The 22,071-nt window shown below is 37.7% G+C and overlaps 1 protein-coding gene across 2 annotated transcripts in view; it reads left to right on the forward strand.

The window, feature by feature from the left end:
* The window catches only part of LOC122791251 (intelectin-like), a 210,593-nt gene that overhangs the window by 155,591 nt on the left and 32,931 nt on the right, over nt 1-22,071 (forward strand). For both annotated transcript variants that reach the window (XM_044058925.1, XM_044058926.1), the window contains one exon: nt 16,812-16,915. In XM_044058925.1, coding sequence (XP_043914860.1) covers nt 16,812-16,915 — 104 coding nt within the window. The remainder of the gene's footprint in view (nt 1-16,811; nt 16,916-22,071) is intronic.

The following is a 22,071-nucleotide window of genomic DNA, read 5'->3' on the forward strand; positions in this document are numbered from 1 at the left end:
TTCTCATTTGAAGGCTATGGAAAGGACCATTATGGAATTAATATATAATGATGTCGGTAACCTACAAACTCCTAACTCAAACTAGTTTGGATTTTTCAGGGGCATATACTGTCTACCTAATCTGGTTGACTTTATTGAGAAGGTTACTGAAGCAATGGATGTAGGCTAATCAGTATGCACCACATATCTAGACCTTTCAAAGGAGTTCTACACCATCTCACACTCAGGTATGATAGATACAATTTCCCAGCTAAATGTTAATCACTATGTAACTCATTATGTAACTCATTAGATATCAGATTTCCTTACAAACAGAACCTAGCCTAGGAAATTAGAGTAGATTTCTGTACCTCCTCCAAAAGACCTGTCACTAGCAGTGCACTCCCAGGGTTCAGTCATTGGGCCGCTCCTCTTTGGCATTTAGTTCTCAAAGATAAAATATACTTGTTAAGGTTTTATGGCTTACTATGTCTGCAGGTGACTTTAAACTTCGTGCCATCATAAACTCCCAAGAAGACACCAAGATCCTCCAAGAGGACCTTTCCTAATCAAATAGCTGGTGACAAAACCATGGACTAAAGCTAAATACTAAGAAATGTATAATGTTACCTGTGATGCCCACCAGTGCTAACAATATGTGATGGCTATCACTGCCAATAATATATGACATCCCCACACTGGGCCAGCAATCAGGGAGACAGAATCCTCACCACTGACACTGGAGAGGAATGTGCACTTGGAATACAAATGGATGCACTCAGTATTTCCAGATGCAGATCTCTCTGCATCAAGTACAATTTCCCTTAAGAGCGCACAGGTGACACACACAGCCTAGGGTTTGGATGTCACTATATCTGTCTTCTTCCAGGTCCCCAGTATGATTCCCCACTAGTACAGATCTATCTTAAGGTCCACAGCTGAGTGTCCTAGCCAAGCCCTCCAGCACCCTCTCTATAAACAGTGCTTTGTGTCCCTGCCCCAAATAGATCTCACACACACACACACACACACACACACACACACACACACACACACACACACACACACACACACACACACACACACACACACACACACACATATGCATGCATGCACGCATGCACACACACACACACACACACACACACACACACACACACACACACACTTTGAAATTTGATTTGCATACACACACACACACACTTGGGAAAGGCTGGCACAAGTTTACTAGCTGTGACCCCTTCTGCCCAGACTATAAGGCAGTTATCTCCACCACCGGACACTCCACAATCAGCTACTCTGAGGCCCTTAGCAAAGGGTGTCCAATTATACTGTGTAATATTAATACTAATACAGATGGTAGTAAGTGACCGAGACGGTTAGTCCTTCTTGAGTGGTCCACACAGTGTCACCAAATAAATATAAGTACTCTCAAAGGTTAAATACATTCTACAAGGACCAGCCACAATAAAAGTTTTAAATATATTTAATAATAAATAATAAAAGAAGATGAAAATATTGAATATATATTTACAGTAAACTGCAGACTTCAAATCATAGAAATTATTGAAATTAACTCTGATGGACAGACTCATACAAATAAAGAAAAACAATCTCTAAACTAAGCTTCACTATATTCCTGAGTGAATCTAAGAGAATTTACTGTTCCCTAATAATTTACTTGGGCAAGGCAATCTTTTTAGTCAGGTTCCCAAACAAAATACTGTATATTCTGAGATTTCTCTTTGTAATATCTAAAATATAGTTTCTAAGAGGGCTGCAGAATGACCTCATCTGGTCACCTGAGTCTAGGTTCTTGCAGTATTGTCCTTTGAAGCTGAGACAGGAATTTAGCATAGAAGGTTACAATAAACATCTAAATGCTTATGGCAGTGCCTGTGGCTTCCCCTCTTTTTTCTGAGCTAATGACCAAAGGCTCTTTTTCCAGACCTAGCATCTCTGGTCCTATTCAGCACTGTGGTATGCTATTTAATGGTTTAACAGCTCATTTACATTTCCTTTATTTTTCTTAAAATAAGTTAGTTGGTTAACCTTTGCTGTCCCAGTGTCCCCTATTAAAACATATGCATTTAATTCAGTTACAATAATATATGTACATTTATTTTCATTCAGCAGAGTCCACTGTTGATACAGTTTAACACAGCAAACCTCACAAATACATTTTCAGCACAAGCATCAGTAAAAATCAGTTTGATATACAAATGACATACAGTTCTAATACATTTGAAACACAAGCATCTTGTATAAATCAGTTTGATAGTCAAAGGACATATCATTCTTTACAAAACTCTAGATGGCTATGCTGGCACTTGCCCATATCATCACAGTATCCTTTAGCAAGCAAGACATCTCTTGTAACTATCACATTGATGACACATCATTGAAAAACAATCCAGCAGTTTGGGATCTGAGAACCTATGTAGACCAAACTCACGACCTCTTACTGCAAGAAGTCTAGAAAAGCCTCAAATGATGGCAGGATGAAAGACCAGAAATAGGGGCAGATTTGAAATATTGCTCTTGTAAATATAACATAATGCATGTTAGTATGCATTTTCTAAATGATATAAAGCCTGAAACTGAAATATATGTCAATATTTAATGACTTCAGCCATCAGTGATTTGCCAGAAAAATGCAAATTTTATAAGCACAGTCCAAAAATATGAGGCAAAAATCTGGACATTCTGTGAAAATGTGGATATTTGAAAGGTATGATGTAGACAATGAACTGTCCTTTTATCATCATGTATCCACTCTTGTAAGAAATGTATTCTTCATTACACAGTTTATTACTAAGGGTGTGGCATTATGGTCCAGGGATGAGATCATTCCACTGTATACTCATCAAGCCAATCATTGAGTATAATGCTCTCTTTGGTATGTACCTGTCCACATAGTTAACACAACTTGAATGCTCACAAACTTTTACTAAGAAAATCAAGGGCCTAAATCATGAAAACTATGTGGACTATTTTAAAGCCTTCTTCTTCTTGAAGAACTGATGGCTTCTGAAGAGTGATCTCTACCTTGCATATAGACCCTCAACAGACTCTATCTATATCAGACCAACTGCACATTCATAAATCCAATGGGAACATAAACACCCTCTCAAGAGATCTGTTTCTTTTTTGCAAGAGAAGTAGAACATATTCGAGGGATGGATATGCATCACACAAAATACCACGTGTTTGGAATCATCTTACTCTTCACATAAAACAAAGTATTTCTTTTTACACTATTCAAGCATAATCTGTATGAACGGAAGTTTATCCACAAATCCATCCCTGGTTTAAAACATTGCCTTTTGTGAACAGGGGCAATATGTAAATGTTCTACTCATGCCTGGGTTGAGATCCTTAACATATAAAGGCTAAAAACTTCATGGGAATGAATGTCTAGGCATATAAAGATCCTCACAGGTTAATAGCCTAGTGGGTCCCATTAAGCTATGAACCTATTTACAATACAATGCACAGCTGGTATCATCTCATCTGTTGACCTGCAACCTGATAGTGCACCATAAAAAGATATTATCATCTCCAGCAAAGTGTTTTGACAGTACAAGTCCCAAAATATTAGCAGATGATACAGACATAAAGACAGCGAGTATATATAACAAAAGTCAAAAGTGAAGCTGTTTGTCAGGCAAAAATGCTTTCTTTTAATCCACAGTCATTCTGCAAAGTTCCCATATCCAGGAACTACAAGTCCACAGTCACAAATGTGCTATTAACCACTTCATAGTAGAGTAATTGGAAAATGAAGAAATAATTTCCAGCTAGTAGTTTAACAAAAGGAGTGGATGTTGAAATGTGGAAACATTTCTTACCCTTCAGGTACTAAAGTCTCTAAACTTACTGGATAATGTGAAGCCAGTTACAGAAGAAGCACACCATTTTCATAAAAATTCAGCCCAGGTCAGACACTCAGCTGAAACATATTATAGCGAAGCTGCTTAGCTTTATGGCTAAAGAGGTTCTACTTCACGCAGCCAAATATAGTTAACCAGTTCAATTGCCATTACTGAAATCATGCTAAAAAGGAACATCTTTGAAGAAGTTTGGATGCTGTCTTTTCAGCATAACCTGCCCCTCACCTTTCTGTGCCCAACAGCAATAAAGATTAAGTATTATGTTTTCTTCAGTCCTGATTCCACAATGGAACTTCATCAGTCCATTCTACCCAGCTGTCTATAAGTCAGCCCAGCAAAGTCTGAAGTACCTAAATTAGTTTTTAAAATGGAAGCCAAGTAAAAAGTCATGAGTCACTTTGGTAAATTGGTAGCTATACCAAGAGAGAGAGAAATGTGATTCATATTGATGACCTAAACAGTTGCAACAATATGAGAGAAGAATACATAGATCCCCTTCCAAGGAAAAGCACACCCATCTGCTGTTCACAGTATCTACAAATTACCCATCAGATTCTCTAGCCATGGTGAAAAAAAATCTGACGGACTTTGGTAATTTACAAGAGGGGCCTGCTACTTATACAGGTGGAGTTGGGTAAGCTGAGAACCCCTTCTCAAACTTCATTACAAGTTCTAAAGATACCCACCCTTCACATTCAAATTCATAGCTTCATAAGGCGAGTGACTTCAATGGATAGGCTATACAAGGACTCTTAGTACAAATAACTATATTACAAGAAGGCTCTATCTGTCATTGTGGTAGTCGAGCATCACTTCAGTCTTCTCCTGGTGTACTTGGTGAACAATTTCCCTCACAGTACCCTTTCTGCCAGTATAATTAACCAGTGCCTCACAACATGGAAGCTTCCACTGGCTCATGTTGTAGTGAGAAATGACTCATTGCAGACAAGTACTCTATTTTTCATTGACAGTTTATTGCATTTTGTTAGCTTACTGCATGTGGTATTGCTAATGAGGACAAAATATTTTATATTATTAGTGCATATGTTTAACCAGAGGGAACATTTTCAATTTCTTAAAATTTATCTGTGTGTCAATAGTTTATATCATCCGGAAAACTAATGAATACTATCATATCTTCTTTTATTTTATTTATTTAATCTTCATTTTGGGTTTAATACCAATCAAGATTTTCTGGCTCAGCCCAGGAGACTGTAATACACATAAGGTAACAAAGGTGACAATTTCAAATGGTGCATGAACTATTAGAAATAAAATAATAATAATAATAATAATAATATTAATAAACAACTACTAGTGCTTAAACTGTTGGAAAATTTTTATAACTGGCTTAAAATGCAGCATGCATAGACTTCCAAGATGGCTGTACATTGATCAACACCGTAACCTCAGCTCTCCCAGTGTGAAAACAGAAATTGAGAAAAGACAAGCAGAGATATTATTAGGCTGAGTAAAATTCAGTTACTGGCTAGTAAGTACACTCCCTAGATGCTTGCAAAGAAGAAACTAAGAGAGCTTGAAAAAAAGCAACTGGAAAAGGTGAAGAGAAAATATTGACTGGGAAGAATCCTACAGCTGTTCAGCAAAAAGCAGTCTAAGCTCCAGCTTTGGTGCAAAACATGGCTTCCAGTAATCTAGAGGAAAAAATAGGTCAAATGTGCTCAGACCTGATTAAAATAAACAAAACACTGAAGGAACAGATCAACTCAAATAACAGAAGGATAGAAAAATGGAAGAAGCTTTAAACAAATATTCAGATGAGCTGATAAAAATGTAAAAATCAGAGGTCAAAATTAAAAAAAGGCTGGCTGAGTATGAGACTGCTCAAAAACAGATGTTTCAAAAATGGTAGAATTAGAAGACAGAGTAGGTAGGAAAATCTATGATTTTCTGCTGTACCAGAGAAATTAGAAGGAACAGACTGCATTAATGTTATGAAGGCACAAATAAGCAACTCAACTGGTATTCCACAGCAGGAACGGTTAACTGAAAGGGACACTGTGTGTATGATCTAAATATGGCTATGAGAAATCAGCCAAGACCTTTATTTTTAAAAATGCAAACCTACTAGCAGAAGGACTTGATCTTTATAAAAGTGTGGTAAAAGGGCAAAGTGTTAAAAGTTGGAGACAGTAGACTGTTTGTGGGAAATTATTATTTACTGTACTCCAGGCTGATGAGAAACACATTTATTCTAGTTAATCAGGGAATATCGAGAGGCAGGTGTAAGATTCAACCTACTGTGTTCAGCTGTCTATAGAATATTTTTTACCTGGAGGATCAAAGTCATTTTCTGATGCAAAACAGGCTAAGGAGGAAATGCAAAAGTTTGTCCAACAAGAAATGAGCCATCAAGTAGAAGGGGGCTCTGCTTCTCATTCTTCTTTTAATAAAGCACACAGAGAAACTGTGCCAGTGAAACCTTTTCCACTAGTCCGAATAAAAATTATTGAGAGACAGAGAAAAGCACATGAGTTGACCACAAAAATTAGGAGTACCATGGAATTGAACTGGAATCTGGACTTAGGAAGATGGAGATGGATAGGAAGACCAACATGCAAATAGTTGGGGTTGGTCGAATGATTGGGGATTAGTATAATGGATAAGGTATTTACCCTATTCTGTCTATGCTTGTTCTGCATCAAGACCCATCAGTAACAATGGTATTTTCCTACATTCTGCAGGGTTGATTCATTACCTAAAAACCCAAGAACCCTAAGAAATTACTGAGTAAATGTGAGACTGCAAACCATCAATCACATTTGTGAAATACATCTTGATAAGAATAAGTGGAAATAGTGGACTTTTGTTGACTTTGTAAAACTTATGAGGGACTGAAAAACGTTTGCCTCATTTCATGTCATTAATGTCTGAAAGGACTCTGAAAGGAGGGGAAGAGGAAGGAAACTGTAAGTAAAACAGTTTCTTTTCTCAACAGTATTTCTATGAAACTTTTCACAAATACAAATTGCATATTTCATAACAAAGTATTTTTAGTTATTCTTATATGTGATAAAATTATTAAAGTAAACAGGTACCTTTTTCGTTGTCTCCTTCCTCTTCTCTTTATTGGTATTAAGAAATGTAGGCATTACAGTGCAGAAAGAGAAGCAAAGCTGAAGAAAAGCATGTTTAAGTTAATGTGTTATAATCTTGGGTTGGTCTTGTGGGCAGCAGTGTGTAAAGTACACAGATCATAATTTATGTAGAGGTGATATGTTTTCTCTTACTTTTGCATACATGAATGTCTAGATTAAGACCCTTGGCTTAATATAATAACAAATATTATGTGGAAACAACTAATTATGAGGACATCAAATATAGTGAAAAGTTTTCTTTTAGCAATAAATGTTTCAGCTTGTCTTTCATGCTGCAACAGAGGACTGCATTTTTTCTTTTTTCTCCTACTTTTTCATGAAGGCAACTGATAATAGGGCAATAAAAGACAGAACACTGGTTTATTCAAGCCTAAACGTTAATGATGTCTGAAATGATGCAAGCAGCTTTCATATATGGCAAGGAAGAATAATGATTAAAAAAAAGAAAAGAAAAAAAGAAGAGACACCAATCAGTCTAAGTAGAAGCACGGACAATAATGTATCTTAGCATGGATAAACTCAATTTCAGGTTAATTAGGGCCTGTGTTAGCAGCTGTTTATCTGGCACAAATGTTCCTATTAGCAGAGTTATGCTTCATTATTTGAAGATGTACATAGTCATGTGTGTTTGTATTAAGTTAATATGGTGTGTGGATGTTATGGGGTGTGTTTGTTTTTTGTTTGAAGGTTATTATTAAAACAAAAACTCTTGCAAACTGTGACATAGGTTCCAATGTTGATGATATGAAAAAAAAAAACTTTATAAAGGATTAACTTGCCAAAGATTATTGGGTGTATGTATCACAAAACCTGGAAACAGACATTTAAAAAAGCTGCTATATATAAAAGGTAGGAATAATGACTTCTGACAATAAAGGCAACATTTTCCATATTACCTTGGAATGTCAATGATCTCACAGGCATAGACAAAAAGGAAAGAATGCTTAATCATATTAAAAAATGCAGAGCACAAATAGTAATATTACAAGAGACACATTTGGAAAGTAAAAGCAATTGCAGAAAACAGCTAGCCACACCAATGTCACCACCAACTCTTTATTAAGTGTTTCATCAGAATCAATATCAGACTTCATCAGAATACTGGTGCACTCCACAATAACATTTAAATGCACACTCCTGCTTCCCTATTGGTCATTCTCACCCTCAGTTAATTACATTAACTCTTAAAGCAATCTTGTGCTACAAAACTGTAAAAAACAAATGAATATATAAAAGCACAACCTTGATGACTAAAACATACATAAATCATTCATGAACATTAATAAAATCACAAATATAAATATATGAAACAATGGTTCTTACAGAAAAAAGGCAGATTTCAATTTTAATAAAGGGCCAATCGAAATTCTATCATTTAGCCCTGGTGACTCACATGCATTAGTCTGTACCTGCCATTTCAATTTTTTAAATTCAAGAAAGTCATCCAAAGGCCCTCCCTGATGCCCCAGGTCGACATGATCAATTGCAAAAAATTTTAAAGTGTGTGCTGGATAGACATTAATATGTTTATAGAGCACATTCCTATAATTTTTGTGATTAATTTCATAAATATGCTCGTACACTGTTTGCCTAAATGCCCTCTTCGTCTTCCCCAGATAAAATCCTTAACAGGATTGGCGCAAATTTATATGTATTACAGCTTTAGAATAGCAAAAATATTTTTTGATGGTCTTATAACACCATAGTTCCTAACAGTAATCATGTCACTATCAACCATATAGTGGCACTGGGAACACTTCCCACATTTATAACTACCACCACCTATGGTCCTTCTGTTCTGCCTCTCTAACATGCTTTTGAAGGATATGTCCTTTTTATACACCACTACAGGTCTTTCACCGATCAAGGTTAATACATCAAGATCCATACCAAAAAACATCCAGAACCTATAAATAATTTCACGAATTTCATAAAAAAGCAGTACTAAATGGTAAAATCAATGCCCTATTGTAGGTCCTAGTCTCTCTAGAATTCCCTATTTTAATGGACCCAGTGCCAATATTCAATAGGGCCTTGAAGAAACCATCCTCCCTTTTCCTTTTAACTTCTTCTAATATATTTTGAACAAATTCATCCAGGTATCCCCTCCTACCCAGCATATTTTTCAAAACATTGCACTCATTAAGAAAATCTCCTATATCCAAGACCATTCTCGCTAGCCTTACATATTGCCTTTTTACTAACGCTCTTTTTTGATGAATGGGATGCCAGCTCCCAAAATGCAACAGAGTTAGAATATTATTAAGACCACTTTGCGAAAATTTTGAGGATAAATGGACTCTGCAGTGATAGACAGGAATCAGAAAGGGAAGCTAAAAAAACGTAACTATGTTCCTAAATAAGAGATATAGGATCTCCTATAGGATGAGAGATTAGTTTTGGATAGTTATGCCAGAATATATGGAGATGTAGAGAAAGAGAGAGGTACAAGATATGGTAAAAAATATGGGAGAACAGAAAAAGCGCTAACTCTAGATCAGACTCTATTTTTTGTTTCAAAATATACATTATTTTCTACTAAGCTACAGAAATTATTGAGAGATTTTTGGTATATAGTGAGGAGGGAAGTTTCATCTCTTACAGAGGCAGGGTTAAAATTCTCCTACCAAAGGGGACCCAGTTTGAAAGTTTTTTTGGTCCATGGTACGTATAGAAAACCTGTGGAGAATATAGCAAGAGTATTAGCTGAGGTTGGCACTATCCCGTATGTCAAATGCATATGTCAGCATGTAGTAGCAACTTTTGAAAGAATAAATGGTAAGATGTTCGAAACAAAAGGGTGCTTCACATGTAAAAGTGTAGGCATTGTTTATGCCACTAAATGTTCCTGTGGGAGCTTTTATATAGGAGAAAGCAAAAGAAGTTTAGGGGAAAGAATAAAGGAACATATCAGGGACATTAAAAATAACAAGGCTATAAGTCCAATAGCTGAACACTTTAACAGGAGACACCAGGGAGAGTTTAGCAGTCTATAAGTATCAGTTTTAGAACAAATTAAGCCAAAATTTCTAAGTGAAAATATGATTAAATATTTATTGAGGAAAAGGAATCAATTTTTATATTGAAATATGATACATTACAACCAAAAGGGATGAACAAAGAATGTAACTGGAAAAGTTTTATTTAAATGTAAGTTTTTTTTTAAATCATTAGTACTTTTTATTATTTAATTGATTGTATTATTGAATTAGTGCTTTGTTAATTAATTAGTTAATAGTTAATTTTTTTATATAAAAGGATGTTTTTCAGATGTAATTTACTCTGTAAAGGCTGTGTTCTAGCTGTGGTACTAAGAGAGATTGTTTTGCTGCTACTTGACACATCTTTTGTTGGATTAAAGAACTTTTGCTGATATTGAGCTGGAGGTTTTAATTCCTGGTCTTTGGTGGTATTTCTCTAGAGAGTTAGAGTATGTTGGTTTTCTATGAAGGTGTGAAGTAAATATATTTTTGTCTTAGTCTTTCCTGATGGTAACATCCAGATAGTTAACCATGTCTTTATCTACAACCATGGTGAACTTCAAGAAAGTGGCTGTTCAATGTATATAATCAAAAAATTCATTAAGCTTTTCTTCTCCACCCTTCCAAAAAAGTACTACATCATTCAGGAAATGCCCATACAGGGCCCAGCAGTCCTTGTAGGGTGAATCAAGGATGTATTGATCTTCCCATTGGGCCAAAACTATGTTGGCAAAAACAGGGGCACAGCATGTCCCCATTGCCACCCCCTGTCTCTGCCTTTATATATGGTTTAGTCATTAAGGTTGTACTTTTATATATTCATTTGTTTTTACAGTTTTGTAGCACAGCATTGCTTTAAGAGTTAATGTAATTAACTGAGGGTGAGAATGATCAATAGGGAAGCAGGAGTGTGCATTTAAATGTTATTATTGATTGTACCAGTATTCTGATGAAGTCTGATATTGATTCTGATGAAAGTGCTCAATAAACTGAGTTGGTGGTAACATCGGTCTGGCAAGCTGTTTTCTGCAATTGCCTTTACAGTCATTGGTTGATTTTGTGTTTATTGGACACATTTGGAAAGACCTGAGCATGTGAATTTGATAAAGAAAGGATTTCAGTATGGATATTCTGCAGAATATCAGGGACAAAGGAAAAGAGGAGGACTTAAGTTAATTGATATAGGAGTTCCAATAGTGATAGAAGAAAAAAAAAAGATAATAATGGCAAATATGTGGTGGTGAGGGGTTACTGACAAGGGATGAGGATTACGCTGGCATGCATTTATATTACACCTAAAACTGCTAGTTTTTGAGCTTAAAAAATTTGGGGAGAAATAACTAGTTTTCAGCAGGGGATATTACCTATAGGTGGGAATTGGAATTTGATTTAAAAAAATGAGGACGTATCTGGGGGGGCTTGAAAGAGAAATATAACAAACGATAGTAGATTTCTGAAGAAATTTATGAAAATATATGGTATTAAAGACATGAATTTGGTGGTAGAAACGTGAAGTGAATTTACGTATTATTACCCAAGGTACAATAATTGGGCCAGACTTGACAGAAATTCTATTTCACAGGAACATGTCCATTTAATTGAGAACTTTGATATACAGCCAATAACTATTTCAGATCATGCACCGATAACCACTAACATAAAATTTCAGGGCAGTGAAGTAAAGATGAGACACTTACCTGTTAAAAAGAGATGAATTTAAGGAATGAGTAGTGTAAATTATCCTAGAGTTAGGGAAGATAGAAAGTACTTCAGAAGTCATAGCTTGTGAGTAGGATAAAATAAAATTGGAGTTTAGAAATAGGGTAGAAATAAAAGAAAAAGTGGTCTGGTTAAGAAGTAGTAAGAATTAAGGGACTGACAAAGGTTAAACTTTTACAAAATAAAGGAAATCTCACAGAACAAGAAGAGGCACAACTGCAGAGTGCTAAAGAGAACATAAGGGAGTACCTGGATAATATGTATGACATTAGAAAGACTGCTTGTAAGCAAATTTTTTTTTTCTTTTATAATAACTCCAGAGCACAAAACTTGTGGTACAACAATTTAAGCAGCATAGGAGAGTTTGCTGCCAGACTTATAAAAGGAAAAATAACCAGAGATCCTGTAAAGTTATTAGAGATATTTCAAGAATTTCATGAAAAATGATATAAAGCAGAGAAGTTGGGAAATCAAGAAAAAGCACAAATGGAAATGTTTATGGAAGACTTGAGTATACCAAGGTTAGAGGCAGATGTGCTCAACAACTAACAGTTAAGATAGGAGGAGATGAGATAAAAATAGTGATATATAACCAATCTACAGGGAAGTCTCAAGGAATAAATGGCATTCCAGAGAAAGGAAGATAGGAGGAAATAAAGTGATAAAGATCTGGAAGGTTTTAACAGTACTTTAAAAGAAGAGGAGGCACCAACATCCTGGAACAAAACTGTGGTGGCTATAATACCTAAAGACTATACAGAACCATCTGATGCAGCTTCATATAGGCCCATTTATTTATTTGTCATTTGTTAACCGGGTTAGTCCAACTAAGCCAGTGGCCTGTTTTCATGGAGACTCAAGGAGAAAAGCTCCAGACAGTTATTACAAAATTGCAAAAAAGAAAGACATCCGACAATGGAGTTTAATACAAACATTACAATAAAGTGCTTTACACGACAACATTAGAAATTTACAGAAGTCCTGAGAATGAAGTCTACATGACATTACAATAATGTGCATAACATGCAGTAGAAACGTTAGAATTGTTTTTATAATCAACAAAAAGAGAAAGAGATGCAAATGAGACAGGACACTTGCAATAGGTGGGTGTTAAAAGTGTGAGAGGTAGTAAGGTATCAAGGTGGGATTTAAGTGGCATCATTCCAGTGACAGGTTTTGGCATTTAGGGGAGACGTTTTAAGTTTGGATTTAGAGATATATGTTAGAAACTATTTGGATGTTAAGGGGGACTTTGTTCCATGCATGGAAAATACTATATTTGTAAAGAACTTTTCCAATGTTTTTGTTTGGTTTATAGGTGTTCAGAAGGAACTGGTCAGAGCTACAGAGAGTTCTGGGAGGAGTATAATGTGATATTAGTGAGGATAGAGCAGGACAGGAAAGGGGTTTTAAGAGTAGAGTATGTGTCGTTTGCAGCTGGGAGTGAAGCAGGTGCTGGGGGAAGTTAAGCCACTGGAGTTGTTTTAGTGTATGGCAGTGATCAGATTTGTAGGGTTGGTTACTAGAAAATCTTGCAACACTGTAGTATTATTGACAGAGTTTAGCCAAAAAGGAATATTGTAGATGTGAAAAGATGGGGGAGACATAAAGTAAACATGGAAGGAGGAAGGCCTGAGCTAGTTTCTGCCTAGAGTCAGGGGCTAGGTATTTTTTATGTCTGTAGTGTAGGCCGAGGTTTTGATTGGTCTTTTTGATACAGTACTGAATACGGGTATCAAATTTTAATTGGTCATCGATAATAACACCAAGAAGTTTAGTATGTGGGTCAAATTGTATGATGGAATTGTTGAGAGAAGAAATGGTGAAGATTGTTTTGAGGTTAGAGAGGAGTTTTGGAAAAAAAGAGTAGTAGCATTGTTTTTTAGGATTTAGAATTGGTTGTTGTTTAGCCATTTTTCTACAGATAGGAAGCTATGTTGAGTAGTAGAGAGGAGGTTGGAGAAACTGTCAGAACAGGTAATAAGGGTAGAGTCATCTGCATATTGTGTCAGACAGGATGCTGTACAGGAAGTATGCAGTTAGTTTGTGAAAATATTAAAGAGCAGAGGGCCAAGAATCGAGCCTTGAGGCATCCCAGTTTGGATTGGTAAGTAAGGGGAGCAGGTAACCTGCCATCTTGCTGGTTGTTGTCTATTAGTGGGATAGCTAGTGAATCATTTAATAGTGGAGGGAAATAAGTTGAGTTGTGATAGTTTATTGAGAAGTTCGGAGTGTGATACAGTATTGAATGCTTTAGAAAGGTCAAGCAAGAGGCAAGAAATTAACAAATTTTTGTCCATGGCTTTGGCAACAGTATGAGTAAAGGACAGCAGGGCAGTAGATGTACTATGATGGGGTCTGAAGTTATGTTATGTAGGGGTTAGGAGATTATTATATAGGAGGTACTTAAGAAACTGTCTGTGAATAGATTTTTCACAGAGTTTAGATAGCGAAGAGAGGATAGCAATAGGTCTGTAGTTGGATGGTTCATTGCTGTTGCCTCCCTTGTGTAATGGAGTGATAAAGAATGATTTCCATATATCTGGGATGGTGGATTCTTGAATAGATCTATTAATCAGGATAGAGATGGAGTAGGCTATTGAGTGAGCAGCTAGTTTAAGAAAGAGAGGAGAAGGTTGTCAGAAAATGGGGAGCATGGCTTCAGCTTAAGCAGGAGAGATTTGATTTAAGATATTGGGATGGAGTTGAGTGTGAAAGAGGGACTATTGATGAAATATGGAGTGGGGATTGTGTGTTTATTGTTCTGATCATTGTGGGCATGTTTGTGAATAGAATCAATGAGGTATGAATTTAGGAGAGTGGCAGTTTGAAGGGGGGTTTTGTCTGGTGAGGGATCAGGGTAGAAGGATTGGTGCAAGATCTTATTAATAAAGTGCCAGAATTTTGGGGATTAGACTTATGGATGAGTTGGACATTGGAGTAGAATTTTTTCTAATCTATAATGATGTGTTTTCTTAGCCAAAGTACATAGTTGTTTGTAGATGACTGCTGCAGTGGTACAGCAGTTGCGTTGTTGCCTCACAGCAAGAGGTTCTCCTGTTCGATTTTCAGCTAGTGTGCGGGGAGTGCCTTCTGTGTGGAGTCTGCATGTCCTCTCCATTATCGAGTGTCCTCCAAAAGACCTGCGTGAATGGGAGTGCCTTCGCTGAAGGTTGGGTGTCGGGCTGGCAACTCGGCACCATAAAAATCTACTGCCAATCATTAGCAGACTGGAGTTCAGCTGTGGCGACCCCTTACCGGGAAAAGCCGAAAAGACAAACAACAACAACATAGTTGTTTATAGATTTGGAGAAGAGAAGGGATTTAGTTGTTTTCCCCATTGTTTCCAGGTGCTGTCTCTTTTTTTCATAAGAGTGAGTATATCTTTTGAAAGCCAGGGGGTGTGGATTGTTTTGATTCTTACTTTTCTGAGATGTGCTAGGGAGTCAAGGATGGAGAGAAAAGTGTGATAGAAATGAAGGACAGCATCATTTAGAGGGATGGGTTTCAGAATTGACCAGTCTATTGAGTTTAGCATGTGATTAAAGGTCTCACTGTTAAAAGCAGAGAGATTGTGACAATCTTTATAGGGATGGTAATTAGGTATCTGAACAGCGTACCTAAGAACTCAGATAAGAAGGTGGTCGCTAAGGTAGTTTGGTAGGGTAGTAGGGTTTTGACACAGATTAGGGTCAGTTGTTAGGATCCAGTCAAGAGTGGCACTATTATTATTGCTTTTATTAAATCTAGTAGGTGTAGTAAGTAGCTGATAAAAGCCATGTAGGTTGATGGTGAGAGGTGGGCTGGTTGCAGATAGTTTAACCAGAAAATGTTAAAATCTCCTAACAGAAGGGTTTCATAGCTGATATTGAGTGATAGCCATGGGAGTACGGATTTGAGGATAGGAATGTTATTACATGGTGGGATATAGATAGCAGCTAAGGCAAATTTCTTTTGTGAGTTAAGGTGACAGTTTAGGATAAGTAGTTTGGCAGGGGGAAATTTGGATGAGTTATGGGTAGCGGGGATAGATTGAGGTGTTTGGAGGGGTCTATATCATATGAGCAAATAGGAAAACCACGAATGCTCACAATCTCGAAAGTACCGGACCTTGAAGTGCTTTTTCCTGAGATCGCGGTACAGTGAAGAATGGAATATTTGCCCTTTCCTCACTGTAGTGCAATCTCAGGGTTGGAATATATATATATATTTAGCAGGGAGTATGGGGGTTGTGCCCCCCACAATAGCAAGTTTGAGGTCCAGTACTTTCGAGATTGTGAGCGTTCACAGTTTTTCCTATTTGCTCTTATGATACAGACCCTGTTTGGAGTACATAATGGTGACCACCACCTTTTCTAATCATTCTGTCTTGCTGGTAGATATTGTAATGGAGGAAAGGATTTCAGAGTTTGAGATGTGGGGCTTTAACCATGTTTCAGATAGGGTTAAGATTTGTGGGAATGGAGAGTAATCCATTTAATTTCATTTTAATCCATTTCAATTTTAAATCATGATTATAAAGTGTTTATTTTTATAATGGCTAAAAGAATGGCAAAACTGATGTCAAAATTGATAGATATGGACTAATGTGTTTTTGTGGAATGGAGGTAAACATTTGACGACATTAATAGAACAATGATAAATCCAGAAGGAAACAATTTGCAGGAAAATGACAGTGCTAATGGTGGGACTTGCAGAGAAAGTATTTGACAGCATAAGCTGGGATTTTATGAGTAGGGCAATGAAAGCATTTGCATTTCCTGATACAATAACGTAGAAGAATATATGAATGATCAGAGGCAAAAATCAAAGTGGGAGGTTTCTGTTCTGATAAGTTATGCCTGAACAGAAGAACCAGACAGGGATGTCCTCTTTCCCTTCTGTTATTTGCATTATATTTAAAACCATTGGCAAAGAAAATAAGGGACTCAGAAATTAATGGACATAATTGGTATGGTGTTCAAGAAAAATTGGATTTATTTGCAGATGATGTTACTTGGTACTTGATGGAACCAGAAAAGGAAGAATTCTTTCATTAAGCAAAAAGTTATCATTAAAGACAGAAATACTTAGCATTCTCGCTGTTTGCTAAAATTCTTTATTCTTTTTTTTCATTTTAGGTGAAATCACCCCAGGTTTTATACACGTTCGGGTTTTTAGCTACGAGAAGGCTGCCTATGCAATTTGTTCAGGGATCAAAGTAAATCTGTGTAACACAGAGCATGTAAGTAGTACGCTATGTGAGGTGATTGGTTAAGGTGTCCATAGCATGTCATAGAATGTGACAGCTGTTGAGTTACTTGTGACTGACTAAAATGTTTTCTTCTCTAAATATCAAAAGACAAAAGGAAAAAACAATCTGATGTCTGGTCAGTGTACATGTTTTAGCTAAACTGCCTCAAGAATGCCTAACCATTTTGAACATATCTATTATTTAGAGTCAAACTTCCCTATTTGTTGAGCCTTTGAAGTATAAATGTTGGTTTTAATAAAATGTATTTTTGAGCTAGTCCAAGAATAGCTTGCTTACAATGGTAATACTGTCATAGTTGTCTAGTAAAAAGTTTTCAACAGAATAAAAAAAAAATGAGTAGCATGTTCTCACTGTTACAGTGTTAGTGGCTCAACAGGTGGCACACTTAATTAGAACGCTGAGGGTTCTATTCCTCCTAGAGGTGACTGGATTAATTTTCAAGCTAATAACACTACAATGCCAGTGTGCCATCCTTTGGATGAGATGTTAAAGCAAGTTCCCTCAAACTGGTAGTAGCTCATGTGGCTATAAAAAATCCCATGGCACCTATCAAAAAGAGTAGGGAAAATTCCAAGATGCCCTGGCCAAATATCCCCTGGTAGAATACATAGCACTTCAGATTACCCTGAAAAGAGGTCACTAATCTGATCAACTAATATGCACCAATATGAAGAAAAGTGAAATGCATTTATCACATTTTATTTGAAAAGGGAGACATCAGATGTAGTAGATATGCAATTCAGGGTTGTGGGGGTATAGCTTAACATCAGGGGATATAGAAGGAAGCCTCTGCAAAAATGCTGTCATGAAGACAGCTAGACTGATTAATAGGCAGTGGTCTCATGAGATGATAGAAGTATGTCGTGAATCAATAAGGGCATTGTTGTTTACTCAGTGTAGTATTGAAAACACAGTATGCTCGGTATAACACTGAATATTGCCATTTGCATTTCATTGGCCTGACATCTCTAGTGATTGCAAAACCACTATTGCCTTTCTCCACCATCCAGCGCTTTCAGGGATTTCAGTGAAGGGGAGTCATACTACTATTTATGGCAATGCAAATTAACATCCAAAGAGACTCATGAAAGCAACCAAAGCAGGAGTTGTGCACCAGCCATACCTGAAATAATAAGGGAGGGTAAGCACATCTGGCTGTCGTGACTGTTTTCAGTGAGACTGGGAGTGGGTGGGTGAAAACAGTGCTTCTGTTCACATTAGACAGGACAATCTGGGAAGTAGGTGGAAGGCTGACCAATCTGGGTTTCTATTAGAGTTCTGACTCTGAGCACCATAATTCTGATTCTTGGAACAGTGAGACCATTAATGGTCAGTATATCCCAAGGTCATCAATACTCTAGCAGTTTTTTCTCTGTGTTTGTCAGAAAGTTATACTGGCTGTATACCTTGACAGCTGCAATTTCATTCTGAAAGACCGAGAGATCAGATGAGAAGCAGTTCCCTAGCATTAGTATATACATATGTGATGAATAAAGCAGGAAACACTTGACTAAGTATTTTGTTGTAATGGGGGATGATGCCCCAGTAATGTTCTACACCTTATATCTCTTAATGAAACATATCACAAGGCTAATGTCACTACATCTCTATACTGCCCATTTGGTGCCACAGAAGCTTTCACTTCCTTGGAGGTGATTGGCCATCAGCAAAAATTGTTCCCTCACCCAGAATGTACACTATATGAGAACCTTACCTAGAAAAGGCAAATAAGGATGCTGCCCTGGAGGCAGGCCTGGTGGTGGTGATCAACAGTGATTGCCTGATGGCCTAGTGATTTATGTTGCCCAGCCAGGCTCAGCCCAAAATAATCTGTGTAGAGCCACAGTGCAAGCTTACTACCAGCAAAGTGAAGGCTAGGAGGCATACCTCTCACCCTGTTTGTACAAGAAATCTGGACAAAGGTTAAAATAATGGGAGGGGGGGACAAAGGCCATGAAAATTTAAAATATTGCTTATATAAACTTAAAAAGTTGCTAGAATAACAGGATTTGTTAGCATGCATTTTCTGAAGGATATGAAGTCTGAAACTCCACTATATGTCATTATTTAGTGACTTCAGTCCTCAGTAATTTGCCAGAAAACCTCAAATTTTATGAGGAGCAGTCCAAAATTATGAGGCAAATATCTGGGCATTTTACATAAATCTGGACAACTGATAGGTATGCTAGGGAGGTGAGATCTGATGCCAATCAGATGCTAGGCAGGAGATGACTGATTAAGGTAGACTAGGCCCTAGCAATGGAACTGGATCTTGGAATATGGAATGCCACCTCACTTCTGGGGAGGGAGCCAGAATTTGTCAGAGGTTGAAAAAGTACCAGCTAGATTTAGTTTGTCATGCCAATACAGGCAGCATTGATTCTAAAATAAGTCCTCTCAAGAAGGGATGACCTTTTCCTACTCTGGAGTAAACTCTTAGAAGACACCCTGGACATATGTGGAGATACTTGGAAAATCCAAGATGGGCACCATTTAGCTTGAAATTTTACCACTAAATGAGATCGTTCCTAAGTACAATTGCGATCTCCATAAAGAAAAACTGTTGTTTGAACATATTACTTTATGGTTCTTCCTATGGTTCACACTTCAAAGGAAACTCCATACAAGTATGGCAAGGTGCAAGGCCAAAAAAATTATTAAAGAGGAAAAAGCAAAACTGGCCAGCACTTTTCATCGACAATTTTTAACAATTTATTTTGTGTTGTCTACACATAAATTGATATTTCCATTCAAAACATGCTGGTTTCGGCCAAAAGGCCTTCTTCAGTGTTAGAACATTAAAACAAACGTGTAGATGTGACATCACATTAAATAAATAAAACAATTATATAACCCCTCCTCTATTTAATAACACCACCAATCACAAGATGTCATTCAATCCAGGAGTGAACAAAGCCCCCAAGTGATCTATCCAAGTACGTTCTTTATTGTTTAATTTATCATGCTAATCTAACTTATTAAACTTATTAAAACCTATATAACACATCTTACCTGTAGCACTGAATCTAAATGAAGCAGCAGATTGTTTAAGAGTGAGTTTACATAAGGCACTGGTTGAGCAACAATTTTTATAATATCACTAAGATGCTCAAAAATGCAGGTTTTAAATTGTCTAGAGGTTTGCCCCATGTGACACTCCTGTACTGGCCCAGTAATCAAGGACCCTCAATGGAGGACAGAGACACTGTTTCAGGGTACCTAGTAGCATAATCTACTACAACTAGGATATACATTTTCCCTGTGGAACTTGGGGTACTCACAGGCCCCACAATATCCATAGCTATCCTCTGAAATGGCTCCTCAATCACAGGCAAAGACATCAAAGGAGCTTTTACCTTGTCTCCTGCCTTGTCTACCTTTTTGCACTGCTCACAGGTCCTGCAGAACCATGTTACATCTCTGGAAATCCCCGGCCAATAGAAGTTCTGCATAATACATCTCTTTGTATGTTTTATGCCCATATGACCTGCAAAAGGAATATCATGGGCTATGGCTAGAAGTGCCAGATGATAAGTTCTACACACTACTAACTGCTGTACCCTCTCACCTTCTAGCCCTCCCTCAGGGGTCCACTCTCTATACAATAACTATTTGTCCCAGTATAGAAATCCCCCTTCCCTTGAGAATCAGGTCCCTCCCTAGCTAACCTCTCTCACGTATTGCAATGTAGGGTCTGAGAGCTCAGCCTGTCTCAACTCTGTCCTTGTAACCCTCCCCAGCTCCCCTTCCACAGGACGTCTGGCATCCTCTGACAGCAGTGCCTCACTTTCAGCCTGGGTACTACTACTCACCTCTACCTTTGCAGTCACTCTGTCCAAGGGAACATCAGTAGCCACAACCAGCTATTGTTCACCTTCAGTATCACTGCTACAGGGCAGCTCCCTCCCTGAAGTAAACACCTCACAAATCCTGGCTGCAACAGTGTGGTCTGTCTGTGTCACCCCCAGGCTACCATACCCACATGCTTGTCTCCAAGTCTGACTGGGTGTAACTGCATGAACACACAGTACTTAATTATTAAAATCATTCCCTATCAGAACATCTGCAGGTGGTAGTTTGGTACCCTTGTTGTCTCGAGACAACCTACTGTTGGCATTTTGTCATTCCCATTTACTGGCTCTGTCACCTTTTGTTCCCCACCTTGTCTCCGTGGACATCTATATGCTACATGACCCCACTGGTTGCATTTGAAACATTTAACCCTAGGTCCTGGATGTGTACCTGGACTTGTGGCTACCCCTGCTACTGGCAGATTCTGTTGGGGCAGTCTGGGCTTCCCATCATGGGTTCCCTTAGACCCATGAGCAGCACTGAGTGTCCTTTTCCTGTGCAGGGATGCCCTGCTTCCTGGGTATGAGTGTCCCTTCTTCCCCAACTCATCTACAGTAAGGCGTTGTCTATCAGCTATCCAGATTCTCATGTCCTCAGGCAAAGTGCTAAGGGCTTGTTCCCTCACCAAATGGTCTGCCAGCCCTTCAAAAGTGGTGACCTGACATCCACTCACCCACCTATAAAAATAAGTACTTAGTTCATCAACATATTCACAGACACTTTCATCTGCCTTGCATCTATTCTCACAAAACTTTTTCATACAAGCTTCAGGTGTTAACTTTAAAAATTCTAGCAAACAATTATTTACAACATTATAATTTAAGCAGTCATTATCAGACAGTTTGAAATAAACATTTACAGCTTTACCATAGAGTAAGGGGGTCAGGAACCGTACCCAGAGCCCTTGGTCAACATCATACTGTTTACATACCCTCTCAAAGATATGAATGAAACTATCAAAATTATCTCCTTCTGTAAATTGTGGAAGAAATTTACTGACCTTTGGGCTTCTGGGGTTCAATTACTCCCTTCCCTATTGCCTCCATGACTCTGGTGAAGAGTCAGCATCTCCTTTTCGTGTTGTCGCTGCCTCTCCTTCTCCTGAGCATCCAAGCATCAGTCTCTAATTTTTCTCAGCCTTCAGACATTGCAGTTTCTCATTTTTCTCAGTCTCTAGATGCCTCAGTCTTTCTACTGCTTCTATTTCCAAATGCTTGGCCTCCAACTCAAGTGTCTTTAACTCCAGTTGGATTTTTAAGTCCTCTGTGGAAAGG

This window comes from Protopterus annectens, chromosome 17.part0 (assembly GCF_019279795.1).
Source record: "Protopterus annectens isolate FY-2018-M chromosome 17.part0, PAN1.0, whole genome shotgun sequence".
Taxonomy (NCBI): domain Eukaryota; kingdom Metazoa; phylum Chordata; order Ceratodontiformes; family Protopteridae; genus Protopterus; species Protopterus annectens.